Source organism: Enoplosus armatus, chromosome 8, assembly GCF_043641665.1.
Source record: "Enoplosus armatus isolate fEnoArm2 chromosome 8, fEnoArm2.hap1, whole genome shotgun sequence".
In the NCBI taxonomy this organism is placed as follows: Eukaryota; Metazoa; Chordata; class Actinopteri; order Centrarchiformes; family Enoplosidae; genus Enoplosus; species Enoplosus armatus.
The window spans coordinates 7,311,106-7,327,201 of NC_092187.1; the positions used below are offsets into that span (position 1 = coordinate 7,311,106).

A 16,096-nucleotide genomic window follows, 5' to 3' on the forward strand; every position below is an offset into this window, starting at 1 on the left:
GCTAAAAACAGGGACAGCAAAGTTGAACAAAGACAGGTAAACATAAAAATAGAGCTATTATGTACACACAAGTAGGTGAAAAATGTAGATGTGTATGTAGATATATATAAAAGCAACAATGAACAACAACCTGCAATGTCTATATTGAGTGTTTCTGTAAATTGTAAACTAGTATACGAAGAGTGCTGGGATAAATATTGAATTACTAATGTAATAGATTACTTTATATAGCCTACATGAAGTATATAGTTATGTTAGATATATACATGTATACATACTGTATATATATATATGTATACATCATATACGTATGTATACACATACTATATATGTAGAACAAAGCCCCACCTTGAGGGAAAAGCATGAATGAAAATATCAGTTACTTTATGTTTACACTTTTTAACTGTACAGGTATATGTCACCATATGAATTTATTACCATAAAACTGTACAGATGTTGCATCAATATTATACATGTTTCAGTATAAGGCAGAGGGGAGATGAGGGGAAGAACTAATTCACACATATTTATGTACTTATGAATGTTAAAGTTTATGTTGTTTTGTGCTTTCTACAGGTATTTCTACCTCCCGAGCTATAAAGTCTGGATCTATCACCTACTGCCCCCATGTTGTTAGTCTTATTATTATTATTGTTATAAAAAAATGTTTGTTAATAACACTTTTCCTTTGTTATTCGCCTTTAAGAGTTTATTGTGGACAACTGTCTCCTGTTCTTATTGGCTGATCTGGGACACAGGAACAAAGCTGTGCTCTCTGATTGGCTGTCCTCGAGAGCAGCAATGAACTGTACTGTGACAGGCTGATGAGTTTGTCCCAGAGGTGTATGTAATAATGTAAAGAGTACCAGTTGGTTTATTTAGTTGGTATATAGTATATACTGTATACAATCTATTACCACTAGTATTAGTACTGTTGCTGCCACAGTATTAGTAATTCCACTACTCAAGTGACTGGTTGTTTTATTGACTTGAGGAGTGTGTTTGGTGAGATCCTCTTCCTCCATACCCCGTCCTCCAGCTGCTTAGCTGCTCTTTAAATCTCGACACCGTGTCCGTCTCCTGCAGCCCACGGACCGGGCCGAGCGGCAGCCGAGTCCAGGCAGCAGGGCGGCCCCTCCGTGAGCTGCGGCCGGCTGCAGCTCTCCTGTGCTCCGACAGGAGGCAGTGCAGCGGGGCTTCTGTCCATGGTGCTGAAGATTCGTCTGTCTCTGTCCGGGGTGCTGAACAGCTCCGGGGTGCTGGGCTCAGTCTGAGGCTGCTGTCACGCTCATCCAGTCCCCTCTGCTGTGTTCTAGTGGTCTACCGTGGTCGTGGTCTCTGTGGAGTTTGACAGCGAACGTCTATCTGCCAGGCCGGAGATGTCGGAGCGGAGGGGGAGGGGAGGGCAGTAGTCTGAGCGGAAGGTAAGGCTTTATGTGTCTGTGACAAAGAGCATGAAGCGACTTATTTGTCGGTATTTTCCGGGGCCTGGGCTGCAGGCTTTACGGTGGGTTTCACACCGAGCAGGGAGGACGTGATGAATCGAGATGTGGTCTAGCCCACCGCGGATGTCATCCTGCTCGCTGACGGGTTTCGTTTCGAGGAGAATAATTTAAACTCGGTCCGACAGTCAGGCTCTTAAACCCGATTATTAGTGTCGGTCGTTATTCCCGGCTCCTACAATGGCGGCCCGGTGTCGAAACAGCCAGCTGTGTTAAAAGTGTGGACCGCTGAACGCCGGTGGCCTTTGTGTGTTTAGTGTTTTGTCAGTGTGCCAGTTTCTGAGAGGAGGCCTCGTCCTGGTGAGCAGCCCGGCCTGCAGCTCTGCTGTCTCCACACAGGAAGAAGCCCACAGTTCGACGTGATACCCACATGTTGTTTTTGGTGTAAAATGTCAGCAGATTTAAACTGATGTCCCCCGAGTAAACCTGTTCTGGCGCGTGACCCTGTTCCAAGATCCTAAACTGTGGCGACCACCGCTGCCTGCTGGCAGGCTGTCACGTGACATACCTTTGTATCTCCGAGAGCATAGAGGCATCTAAACAGGGCATATATTAAGATATCATCGTTTCTGTATCATGTTTATATATAATATTTCATTATGTGTTTTTATTATGGTCTTTTATTGACAGTTTCCACACTGTATGTCAGTATCATATATATTCTGTAGCTGTTTATTGCAAAAAAATAATAATATTTGGATTATTTGCTGCTGTAGAATGAAAGGATATAACAAAAAGCCTTCATTCAATTACTTTTTAAATAAACTGTAATGAGTTTGACCTTTGAACCAGTTGAAAAGCAGTTAATCCTTCAGTTCTGAAAATACCTGAAAACCAGAGATTAATGAACAAAGAGATACATGATTTCACACGACAATTATGAGATTTATTCAAGTATATTTTCTGTAAATTGAATTTATTACTTGAAAGTCACAATGCTGTTTCTTCTTCACACTGCCAGGCAGCCATTTTATATTCTAGTCATTTTGGTAGTAAAATATAAAAATGAATATCAATATAACTGTATTGAGTCTTACAAAATACTGGAATTAGCTTAGAGAAACTTTAAACTTTTGACAGGTTCTAAACCCAGAAAATAGCGAGGAGATGATCAGCAGCTCACTTGTTTCTGTCTCATCCAACAGAAAATGAGTTCAAAGGTCAGAAACTGAGCCAGCAGTGGACCAGGAGAGAGCCAACCAATCAGAGAGGACGAGCCTCAGCATCAAGGTGTCTGTCTGTCTGTCTGTCTATCTATCTGTCTGTCTATGACTTCATCACTTATGAATCGTGTCTCTTTGTCTCTGTTATTCAGATGAGCCAAGACACTTCAGAGACACGAACACGAACTCGCTCCAAAGGCATCCGGGGTCAGTACAGACACACACACACACACACACACACACACACACACACACACACACACACACACACACACACACATCAGACTGGATGTAAAGTGACACTGATGTGACGGTTCATTCATGTATCCGTGGCTGGATTAACAGGTTAGGGGGTTGTGCCCCCCCGCCCCCCCATGTACAACCTGTAAATGTGCAATGAGTAACTAACAGTAGATACATTTCTGCTGCTTTACTCTCAGTGTCGTCAGAACTTGTGGGACAAGAGATGAAGCAGGAGTTAAGGTGAGTGATTTTATGCTTCAACAGAAGATTGTTATAATGTACGAAGTGTGTATTGTGTGTATGAAGTGTGTATTTGTCTTGCTCTGTGTCAGTAGCAGCTGTCCCACCCCTGGATGTGACGGCAAAGGCCACGTCAGTGGAAGATACTCACGACATAGAAGGTAGGATTCACACAGTGTGTCTTCAAACTGAGTTAGCCAGTTAGCATGAACACATACAAAAAGTTTCATGCTGTGTCACCTATAAAAATCACATGATGGTCCGACAGAGAAAAAGCAACTGATAGAACAAACATGCACATGAATTACAGTGTGATGATTTAGGCGATTGTTTTATTGTTGTTATAATTTTATGGAATGTGATAGAAGTTGTTATGTTGTCATGTTGTTCACAAGGGGACATCATCACTCATGTTGAAACAGGAAAGGTTCTCCACTGTGTAATATGTCATTGCATGGCGGAGAATTTTGCATAGAGGGTGTTGTATGTTGTAAACATGATTTTTTTATTTTGGCCTATATAAATAAAAGGCTTCCCTTCATTAGAATTAAGTGGCCAAATCATGAAAAACAGCCCCAGACAACAGTACACTTCAGTATGTGGACAGATGCCTCATATATAGTATAATGATGGCATATCAGGACATGAACATATCTAGCCAACATAAACATGTACAGAAAGAGTATGCTGATATAACATAAACTTAATTTAGGCTATATATAATGCTAGCAATATAATGCTTTATATGCAACACTTACAATGTGAGTATATGTGATATAATAAGTACAGAATTTGATGTTTTGCAGTTTGCAAACTGAGTCAACAGTCAGAATTTCAGGAAAACCAATATTTTCATAATTTAACTGCACATTAATTCAATAACTGAAATGAAAGACCTGCATGTTCATTTGTAACAGCAGAAGGTGTGTATTTATAATCTCACATGGTGTGAAACTATGTTCACTGTAATTCTATTGTGTTTGTTCAGTTCGTTATTTTGTGAGTTTGTGTGTAAGACTTTTTTTTTTGCCATTGATATAACACAAATAAAGGTTAATAATATAACAACACTACGTGTACACAGGCCTGCTCGTGGCATCTAGAAGCTGCAATATTCATTACATCTCACAATGTAAAAGTGTTGCAACACTTTGTGTTAGCATGCTGGGTGTTAGCCTTCACTGACACACTTACATCCTGCTCTCCTCAGCGTGCTGGGATGCCCGATTGTGAAGAAAAGGAAGCTGGAGGAGGCCGAGGCCGAGGAGAACCAGTCTGCTCCCAAGAGGAGGAACCAGCCTGCCAAACAGACAGCCGAAGAAGGCTTCGCCGCAGACAGTGACGCAGCAGAGGAGGAGGAGGAGCAGAAGGAGGAGGAAGAGGAGGAGGAAGAGGAAGAGGAAGACGAAGACCTCAAAGAGAAGAAGATAAACAAAACAAAAAGCAGGCCAGAGTCAATAAAAAGTGAGTGAAATCAAATCAGAAAAGTTACCATGAAACTGTCACAGCAGCAGGTAGAACCAGAACCAGAACATGTGGGTGTCACTGTCAGGTGGATCTCATCAGACCAGTTCCCCAAAGTGTGATTCTACACTTGTCACATTGTTTCATTTGAATGACTGAGAGATGCCTTAAGAATTTAAAACTATCTAATAATACACCAAAATTGGTGTCACCTAATTATTCAAATAATGACAACAACAATATCACAATAACAACGAGTTTGAGTGTAAAATCATGACTATAGCTAAATGCTAACATCAACATGCTAACATGCTAACAATGACAATGTTAAAATGCTGATGTTTAGCACATGATGTTTACTTTGGTCACCATAATAATTATTATAGCTTAGCAGGTTAGCATGCTAAATAGCTAATTAGCACTAAACAGCATTGCTGACGCTGATGGGAATGTCATTAGCTTTGCAGATATTTGGTCTCAAACCAAAGTATTGCACAAATTGAAAAGGATCACCAGTTATTAAAATGAATCCAGGGGAAACAACCACAATAGTGGTGGACGTTGTTTGCATGGCTAAAAAAACTACACATCCGTATAGAAACTAGGTTTAGCATAAGAAAGGAGCCTATAGAAAGCCACTTTACAGAGTGCTTTTCATTGCAATAATAAGGGTGCATGGTAGCACTAGCAACTAGTCTTTCCTGGTTCATAGTGGATGCAAGAACACCTGAAGTTCAGAATCAGAATCAGAAACACTTTATTGCTCCCTGTGGGGAATTTATACATTTTATTATACAGTTGTGGTGTCATGGGTGTCATTAGCTTTGTAGTCAACTAAGAATGCTAAATATCTGAGACAGCAAAGGCTCATAAATGAAAACACAGGCGTGCTGATGCTTCGAGATGTCTGTGACGGCCATCCAACTCACGTATAATGGATTATTATGTGAATGTAAAATATATATAGAGAGCGTTGATATTTGGTGTCTAGGCTCAGACCTCATCACCCCCCACAAGGAAACACCAAGGTCAGCACAGCAGGAAGCGGGTAGTGATGATACTAACTTCCCACCTGGGGCGATGTAGGCTCAGAGGCTACAGGTGGATGCAGCCATGCGGGGATGGAGGTGGGGCTTTTGAAATGCTGACAGCAGGGGCAGGTGACAGCAGAGCGAGCTTTCATGTGAGCGGTGAGGCAGCAAAAAAGTGAGCAGAGCACTGAGGGCTACACCACCATGATGACAAGGATGGTTTGTATAAGTGTTGCAGGAAGAAAAGGATGTCATGTGAGTGTAGCAGCAGACCTGAGTTGACTACCTGAACTAGATCACTGGCTTTACTTCATTAATGCAGAGCAAGTCAGATAAAGTCGACTACAAAGTCAGTCACAATGACGCACGGGTGGAGTTAGCTAACCACATTAATCTATACTTTGAATCCACCTCAGATGGCTCACCGCTGACAACAGAGAACACAGAAACAGCAGTTTGTCCTCCGGCTGAAGACGGCAAGAAAGAAAGCATCACCTCTGAGACTGAGAACGAAACTGAAAGTGAGGAAACTGGTGAGGAAGTGAAGCTGGAAAAACTCACTGATGATCAACAGCAGGAGGAAACAGGGACGGAGGAGGAGGAGGAAGGGCAGCTGGTGATAAAGGACCAGCCATCAGAGGAACCTGAAGAAGAAACAGAGGTTACTGAGCCTAAAGAGACAAAAGAAGAGGAGGAAGAGGAAGCAGAAGAGGAAGAAAAGGAAGAGGAAGAGCAGCAGGACAGGCAAGAGAATATTACAGAAGAGAGGGAGGTAGAAAGACAGATGATAAGCCAGGAAAACTCGGATCACCAGTACTCCAGTGGAGATTACAACCATCAGGCCAAAGAATCAACTGAGGAGCAGAGTAAGAGGGAGGAACGGGAGGAGGAGGAAGAGGAGGGAGAAGAGGAGGAGGAGGACGAGGAGGAGGAGGAAGACGAGGGAGAGGAGAGGGAGGTCCATCAAGAGGTGGACACTCCTTACACTTTGAGTCCACACACTCAGGGATCTGAAGCCGAGGTGTCACTCAGGGAAGAAAAGGTCAGCACCCCCATGACTGAGGAAGAGGGGGAGGACGAAGAGCAGGAGGAGGAGCGAGAGGAAGAGGAGGACGAGAGGCAGGGGAAGGAAGCAGGTGAGGTGGTAGTGGAGGAGGAAGAGGAGGACCAAGACTCTAGCAAAGCCTCTCCGACCACAGTGGTTATAGAAGTCCGCTCTGAGGAGGATGATGACGAGGATGATGATGAAGATGAGGAAGAGGAGGAAGAAGAGGAGGAGGAGGAGGAGGAGGAGGAGGATGAAGGAGAGGAGCAGGATCGTGTCTCAGAGGGCTCAGGAATCACGGACGACTCAGAGAACTGGGACATGACTCGGGGGAACCTGGGGCTGCTGGAGCAGGCCATCGCCCTGAAGGCGGAGGAGGTGAAGGGGGGTCAGGAGGCCCGGAGCTCCCCAGACTACCATCCATACAGCACCTCCAGCCGGAGCTCTGAGCCTGCTGCTGCTGCTGCTGCTGCCCGCCGCACCGCTCACTACAGCAAAGGTACACTTCCTGTTCTTACAGTTCAAATTACATCATAATATGATGAAGAGGAATGAAAAGTGCCCTGAGATCATTTATGTATCCAGAGGCCTGTTAATGAAGTATTAAACTCATAAAAACATCACAGTAGTAAAACGTATCAGTGATTGTGGTGTTAACTTGGTATCAGGCCAGAACCAAATGTTGTTTCTTCTACTTACTGATGTGCTTTTATTCGTTATTGCTGCCATCTAAATCACCCCCTCCTGTATTCAGAGAAGAAGGAAGTGAAGTGTCCAACCCCAGGGTGTGATGGGACAGGTCATGTGACTGGGCTGTACCCTCACCACCGCAGTCTGTCTGGATGTCCTCACAAAGACAGAATCCCTCCAGAGAGTGAGTACATACCACTTTTCAGACCCCCCGTGGACACATTGGACGCTCCTGACAGTTACAGCAGCTAAAGTTATTACTACCAACATTATTATTACTAGTACTACCACTACTACTTCCTTCTGTTATACTAATACTACTACTTGCCACGTGTTTCACAAATTTCCTTCTTACTGTTGCTGGTGAACTAAACAGACTGACCTGAGTGTGTGTCTGCTGTGTGTCTGTAGTTCTGGCCATGCATGAGAACGTCCTGAAGTGTCCGACTCCTGGCTGCACAGGCCAAGGCCATGTCAACAGTAACCGCAACACACACCGCAGGTTAATGAAACACCCAGCACACACACACACACACACACACACACACACATATGGGCCTGACTGTCACAACAAATGTGTGTCAACATATGCGAGATGTTTCTGTCTCATGCAGACAAGAATTATTAGGGACTTGAGTTTTGAGGTTATTTTGAGGATTTTTCTCACAGTTCTGATTTCATGTTGCAGTTCAGTTTTCAATAATGGTCTAAATGTCATTTTGGAGGCCTTTGGAGTAAAATTCTGGAATAATTAGCATGGAAATGATCAAAAATAGAATAAATTTGCAAGAAGTAGAGCCAATCTCATCTAATACTACTAACACATACTTACACTGTTTTTAGAAGGCTTATTAATAATTCAAACTCTTGTTTACCTACTCATGAGACTTTTTATAGTATTATAAACTGGATATGTCTCCTGTCCAGTCTGTCTGGCTGCCCCCTCGCAGCAGCAGCTAAGCTGAACAAAACCCAGGACAAGCAGGTTCATCTACAGGCTCCAGCCAGCGAAGCTTCTTCCAACTCTGACAGAGTGCTCAGGTGAGACGTGTGTTTGATGCCTAGATACAGTACATGCATGTCCACATCACTGTAGGGACAACGCATAACTAATGGCTTCTCCTCCAGGCCCATGTGCTTTGTGAAACAGCTGGAGATCCCTCAGTATGGCAGCTACCGGCCCAACACAGTGACCACCACGCCTCGAGCTAACCTGGCCAAGGAGCTGGAGAAATACTCCAAGGTGTCTTTTGACTATGCAAGCTTCGATGTCCAGGTGTTTGGAAAGCGCATGCTCATTCCAAAGACACCCAGCAGCACTGAAACATCACCCAAAGCCTTCAAACGTAAGACCCCACACTCTCACTCTCACCCCTAACTATCAGCAGCAGCTATGTTAGCCACAGGTAGCTTTAATGTATATAGTGTTAGACACCACACAGTAGTCTGCTCTGGTTCTTGATCCCGTAAATTCTTCTGTTTCAATCCCACACAGCTAAATCATTCCCTAAGGCCTCCTCCCCCAGTCACAGCGTGTCAGGAGGCTTTTCTAAGAGCGCCTCATCCTCCAGCGGTTATGACTATAGCCAAGATGCAGAGGCAGCCCACATGGCAGCAACAGCCATCCTCAACCTGTCCACCCGCTGCTGGGAGAGACCTGAGACCCTCAGCACCAAGCCAAGGGACCCCTGCACCAAGGTACTATAATTCAGACTCAGACTAGTTCAACAGTGCACGATGTACACCACTCTCTTGTTCTTAGATGTTCTGGTCACTTCAGCTGCGCTCACTGTGTATCTGAACCCTGCAGGAGTCGGACATTGAAGTGGATGAGAACGGCACCTTGGACCTCAGCATGAAGAAGACCAAGAGGGAGGGCATGCAGCCTCCAGAGCCTTCATCTTCCTCGTCTTCATCATCTCAACACATCGGGGCCACCTTGTCTCAGGGCCACCCTCAGCCAGAGTGGGAGGGGCCGCTGGACTTCACCAAACCAAGCGGAGTCAAAGAGGAAGACCATGAAGAGGTACTGAACACTGAAATCACATGACACATGTCATTCCACTGTACCTGTGGGCACCTGATGTTTTTACCTTTCTTTAGGTGGAGTATGCAGCTCCCTCGTACACCTCATCTGATGGTGAGGAAGAGGACCAGGAGAACCTGGAGGACAGGAAGTACCCTGGTGAGGTCACCACCACCAGCTTCAAGGTCAAGTTTCCGCCCAAAGACAGCAAAAAAGAGGTTCTTGTGTAAGTCAAACTTAATTTAATTGTAGCTTGTGTGAACTGATGCCCATAAAGACTTTCTTAGTTAGATGAGATGGAACATTAACATAAAAACATCACATAGAGGGAGTCTGAAGGGAGCCAGACTGTCAGATCTGGTCGAAGCATCTGAAGCCTGGTCAGAGTTCAGGTGGGGCAAGCGTCAACCACCGCTGATGTTTGTGATAGGCTGAGACACCTGTCAATCAGTCAATAAAACAATTGAGCAAACATACCCCAAAAGGTATTTCTCGTTAAACCTCATGTTGCGTTCATGTCACCTGAGAGTTACTGTAAATACCAGTTTCCAACTCGTGAATAGCATTCGAGTCAACATCCAAGTTGTAGCTATGACTGGGAAACTCCAATAAGTCCGACTGGACAATTAATAATTACAGGATTGCCTGAAGAGACGACCAAATATGGTCATGTCAAATATATATAGTTCTATATTTTCAACCTTCACACATTCAACTCTGTGACACAACAGACTTGATGTTAGTTGATGTGAACTCTTGACTGTTTCCATCCCAGATGACATTAACACACTTTCGGTTCACAGTCGCCTCTGAGGAACAAGTGAAATTCAATTCAGAAACTTCATTGATACTATAGAGTTTTCTCTGGCATGTCAGTATAGTCAGCCTGTTCAGAGGCAGTGGACTGATCTGTGAGTGTGTGTCCTAGATGTCCCACCCCCGGCTGTGATGGCAGTGGACACATCACTGGCAACTACGCATCCCATCGAAGGTAAGACCTGCACTCTGACTGCGAAGTGATAAGCCAAGTATGTTTACTTTACAGATCTATGGTGTGATTGCACTAACAGATGGTTTGTTGAGGTTGAATCTTATTTTGACCTCTGCTCCAAACATTGATTCTGACCGGAATCATTTTATAAGGAAAAGGGGAGTGATTTTGTATGTTTGATTGATTTGTTTGTGGAAAAAGTCAAAATGACAAGTTCTACTAAATCCTACTTCCTGGAAAGACTCGATAAATCTGACTCCAGCCTGTGGAAATGTAGATAAGCATGACACAGAGCTTAATGGGGCCAATACACTTTAGATTTCTGTCCCACTACTTGTCATTCAGTACCGCCACTTTCTAATGAATGTAGGTGCGGTAGCTCTGTAGGTGTAGTTAGTAAGTGCTGGATCAAAATAGGTCCATTTTCTGCTCAAACAAGCCACAAGGAGGCAAAGTGTGCAGCTGTGTTAAGTACAATATGTTGGAAGTTGGAAAGCTGGTGGATAAGAGCATATTATTTAAGAGCCTATAAAAGCCTCTGTCCATACATGGCCTGCACAGAGGCTGGCTGGATCATTTATGCACATGATATTAAAAATTAATCAATGAGTCAAATTGATAATTCTTGCACATGATTCATGTCCCCAAATCCTGCATGTACATGATTTGTAGGCCACTGGTTCAGAGCAGAGTCATGACAGACAGGCCGCTCTTTTCTGTTTAACCCCATTAAGAAAACACAAGGAGCAACTCAGTATGAACACGAAGAAATATATGATATATGATATGAAGATCTGCTACAGACGAGGCCTTGTGTCTTCTAGCTGGAAGAGCTTCAGCACAGTTCTCTTTAAAAACACTGATTTGATGTGTCAGGTGTTCAGATGATAATGCAGTAATATAAAGAAGTTGAAGATGTTTCACCTTCATTCAGACAGCCTCTTCAGTTGTAATGAGAGAGCTCTGTAACAGTATCAGTACCTTCACTGCCTCAGACACCTGACCAGGTGAACATGACACTCACCTGTGGTCACTGTATGGACCATCTGCTGAGGGTTTCCCCACCTGTCATTACAACTAAAGAGGCCTTTCAGAGCAACAGCGTTTCATTTACAGCTGATATCATGAGATGACACACACACACACACACACACACACACACACACACATGTTCATGGTTCATTACACGACTCTAGAGATCACATAGTAAAAAGACTTCCTCCCTGTGTGTGTGCTGCCCAGTCCTGTCCTGGCTCTGTAGTCCAGTTCAGGTTCTGGCTCTTTCCTTCACTCATACTCAGACATCCTGTTCTCAGTCTGGTTTTCTGACGTTCTCTCTCTAACTATCTTCCAGTCTGTCAGGCTGTCCTCTTGCTGATAAATCACTTCGGACCCTCATGGCTGCCCACACAGCTGAACTAAAGTATGTCTGCTTTCTCCTGTCTCTCACCTCCAACATGTTCACTGAGCACTCAGTCTGCAGCTACAGCTCTGTCCCTGCTCTCCTTTTAACACTAATATAAAACAGTCTAAATCAATCATCATTAAGTCCAATATTGAAAAATCAAAACCAAAAACAATGAGCCCTGATTATGTAGTGAGGAAAAGTGGTTTCTGCCTGCAGTCTGCTGATAGTGTCAAGCTGTGGAGTGAAAGCGCGTCTGTGTGTGTCTCAGGTGTCCCACTCCAGGTTGCGATGGATCCGGCCACATCACCGGAAACTACGCTTCACACAGGAGGTAGGAGCTCCTCCCCTGTTTCCTGCTGTCCCGTCACTTACTCTGTACACGCTGTGATTGTCCCTCTCTGCTTATCTCTGCCAGTCTGTCCGGATGCCCTCGAGCCAAGAAAGGTGGGATCAAATTAACCCCCACCAAGGACGACAAGGAAGACTCGGAGCTGTTGAGGTGAGCAGCAGTAACTAACCAGCCAATGACTGACACCGTCCCACAGCTGTTAGAGGGTCACTTACAGATAATTAAGTGCTAAACAATTGAAACTTATTGTGGATATTCATATTCACCAGAGGAAGAATCCTAATGTTTCCTTTTAGCACTGTTTATACACAATACATTTCTTAACAATCCATTAAAAATATTTAATAATAATTCTTTTATGTAATAAGTCCTACATTTCACTCACCAGAGACATTCGATTTTGTTGCCAAACAAATCCCATGATTCTAACACCAAACCGTCTTGTGTTGGCCTTCCTGACACTCTGCTCTCCTCCAATCACACGTGGGCTGTGTCTGTCCCCAGGTGTCCAGTTCCCGGCTGTGACAGTCTGGGCCACATCAGTGGGAAGTACGCCACCCACCGCAGTGCCTATGGCTGTCCGCTGGCAGCACGCCGGCAGAAGGAAGGTCTTCTTAACGGCACTCCCTTCTCCTGGAAGGCCTTCAAGACCGAGGGCCCGACCTGCCCGACGCCGGGATGCGACGGCTCCGGACACGCTAACGGCAGTTTCCTGACACACCGCAGGTATCCTGAATATCTGACGGCTGTGTTGTCTGTGTACTGTCCAAATATTGGGACAAACTGATTTTGATGCTTTGGCAACACTGTTTTTGAAACTTTGGTATCAATAAAGCCTATTGAATTGAACTGAAGTAAAATAATAGACTTCCACACGGCCCCGTATCTTTGTACAACTTGTTGTTGTGTCAACTATTTTCTATCGCAATGTATAAATAAAAAAATATGAACTCATATACTGTATAGTTGTATCCCTTCTGAGCCTGATGCTGATCAGCTGCTCCTCTCAGTCTGTCAGGTTGTCCCAGAGCGTCGGCCAATAAGAAGAGAGCCAAGTTCCCCGGAGACGAGTACATCACTGCAAAGTTCAGAGCCAGTGACGGTAAGAGACAGTACTTCTGCCTGACAGTGTGTCCCACATGTCTCCCCATCTATTACTGCTACTAACACTAAGACGTGGAGACATCAAAAGATCAACATTCAACACATAACATCCACCGAGCCCACGTTTTCTCCAGGTTAATGGACTTGTAGCTACATGCAGTAGATCAGTGACAGCCAGAGTGACGCTTCCACAGTAACCTGTGTTGTTGTTGCTGTTGCTCAGTTCTGGACAACGATGAGGACATCAAGCAGCTCAACACTGAGATCAACGAGCTGCACGAGTCCAACTCAGAGATGGAGGCCGACATGATGAACCTGCACACTCAGGTGAGCTCAGCTTCTCAGCTCACTGTAGGAAGAGGACGTCTGTCTGACGAGACGTCTATAAAAGTGTTGACAGTGAATATTTCTCTGTGCTTCAGGACTGTGTTGTGTGTCTCTCTGTCTCTGCTTCAGATCTCTTCAATGGAGAAGAACCTGCAGAGCATGGAGGAGGAGAACAAACAGATTGAGGACAGGAATGAGGCCTTGTTCCTGGAGCTCTCCGGCCTGAGTCAGGCCCTGATCCGCAGCCTGGCTAACATCCGGCTGCCCACCATGGTGAGTATACACAAGGTTTTCTGGTTTGTTTTAAAAGACAACCCAAGAGGAAAACATTCCCTCCTACACTTACAGCCCTGAGATATCTCAACTCTATGGAGGCAAATAATAATTTCTCAGTCTTATAACTGCCCAGTTGTTACATTTAACCAGAAGCTTGAACATCCGGGCTACCAAGGAGCCAGTTTCAGTATCAGTTTAGCCTGCATAGACTCGATCAGATCTCTGTCGTATCAGGTTACATTCTGTCTGTCCTGAGATCCAAACCTCGAAGAAGAAGAAACATATTAGACATTAGGTAAACATATTCAACATGGTGAACAGATAGAAGTCACTCATGATCAAGACCTTCTTCCACCTCTGATGTAGTCGTTGTTAGACATTCACCAAAGAGTTTCAGCAAATGCTTTTCAGTTGAGACTCGACTCTTTAAGACTCTGACACTTACTTGACTGGATCCTCAAATGGACGGGCAGCTGTGGCATAGGAGGTAGAGCAGCTAAATAGAACCAGAGGTCTCCAACCACAGTTCAGAGCTGCAGTTCTGATTACTGCTTTTTTGAAACGAGACCTGAGGACGTCTTCAGACACACAAACATCTTAGCTGGTTTCCTTCACTGTGACAGACTCTGAGGGGAAAATGTCCAGCAGCACATTATGTGCTCAACTGTTGACAAAAAGGCTATACTGTTTTATTGTGTCAAAGTTACTCTGAAAAGACTCGCCTGACTTGACTGAAACCTTCGGACTTGTGTGTGTTCAGCAGGAGCCAATGTCCGAGCAGAACTTCGACAGCTACGTGGAAACCCTGACCCACATGTTTACCAATAAAGACTGCTACCAGAACCCCGAGAACCGGGCTCTGCTCGAGTCCATCAACCAGGCTGTGAAGGGCATCGAGGTGTGACGGACAGCAGGAGGGCAGGGGGCGGGGCTTCACACTGATGACACCAATCTTTCTTTCCGAACCCTTTAGATACTGTATGTAATGAATTCTTCTCATTTGGAACTTTGTCATCTGTTCTTTGCGTTCGTTTGCTGTTTGCATGTTGCTTTATGACGGTGTGAGCGTGGACAGATTGGGGTGTGGATGGAAAGTGTGTGTTGGCACACTGGAATCAAACTGTTACTGTGAGCATCTGAAGGTGTAACAGAGTGCAGTATACATTCTCTTAGTTAGTGAACATATCCCGTCTCCACTCAATAATGTTGATAGTATACTATATGAGCATAGTGATGTTGCACCTCCAGGACTAGTTTGTAGATTCATTCTTACTATTGCTGTGTAACTATTTAAGTCCTCTGCAAATGTTGGTTTAATAACAACTTATTTATTCATGTCTGCTGTATTATTTTTTATGTTGGCCTATTTATTATCATTATCTATTTATTGAGTTTATTTCTTATTTCAAAATGCTACCTGAGAAGATTTTAAACGGTAACCAAGAGAAGGGAATCATTTCCTCTGCATTGTTGAACAAAGAGGAAATATTTTAAGATATCAACTATGAATTGTTTTATATATCTTATTATTTATTTAAAATACTGGGATCTTTTTAAGTGCAAATATTTTGTAACTGAAAGTTTTTTAATAATTTTCTAAAGATTTTTTTTTTTTTGGTGCTTCTGTTTATATGATTTTCCTTTTTATTTTCACAAACTATTTTGAGTACATTGCAATACACTGGGAATATTGAGCTGCACATATTTGGTATTTATTTGGTGAAGAACAAAGTGATGGTGAATATTTATTTTGTATTGTCTCTGTGTTAATGATGGCTGTGTATGGATTAGTCTTTAAGTTGCTCTTGAAATAAAGGTTAACCTGCAGTAAATGTGGACTGGACTGATTGTATTTTTGTATTGATTCAAACTTTTACATACTATTATTTTTAGATGCAGGACTGAAGCGCTTATACTTTGATTTGTTGCTGTGGAAAAGTGTTACGTACTCTCTTGCCAACAAATAAGTATTGTTTGGTCATATTTTTCATACATCATTGTCAATCTCAGAATGAAAACAGTACAAGAAAAGAAGCAGGAGAAGCCATTACCTGAGGCCTGTACTACGAACCAAGTTCAACATACCTGGGGCACTTTTGAATGAAGCCAGTGAAGGCAGCATTCAGACCAAATCTAGCCATGAGCGCGTTCACATAACAGGGGCGGTTTGCAGCATCTGACCAATCACAAACATGGACAAGTCTACTGGCTCTCCCTCTCATGGTACGTGCCCCGAG

At 43.8% G+C, this 16,096-nt stretch overlaps 1 protein-coding gene across 1 annotated transcript; it reads left to right on the forward strand.

Moving 5' to 3' along the window:
• The first annotated feature begins 1,205 nt into the window (after positions 1-1,205).
• LOC139288621 (myelin transcription factor 1-like) lies at positions 1,206-14,763 on the forward strand. The gene is given in 24 exon segments (XM_070909956.1): positions 1,206-1,253; positions 1,255-1,302; positions 1,305-1,424; positions 2,818-2,872; positions 3,106-3,148; positions 3,244-3,309; positions 4,359-4,545; positions 6,047-7,187; positions 7,443-7,562; positions 7,790-7,880; positions 8,306-8,419; positions 8,507-8,724; positions 8,874-9,076; positions 9,189-9,404; positions 9,482-9,630; positions 10,333-10,395; positions 11,750-11,818; positions 12,072-12,134; positions 12,219-12,302; positions 12,657-12,878; positions 13,163-13,254; positions 13,480-13,583; positions 13,713-13,856; positions 14,620-14,763. Coding segments are annotated over 24 exon segments (3,804 nt in total).
• Positions 14,764-16,096: the final 1,333 nt, after the last annotated feature.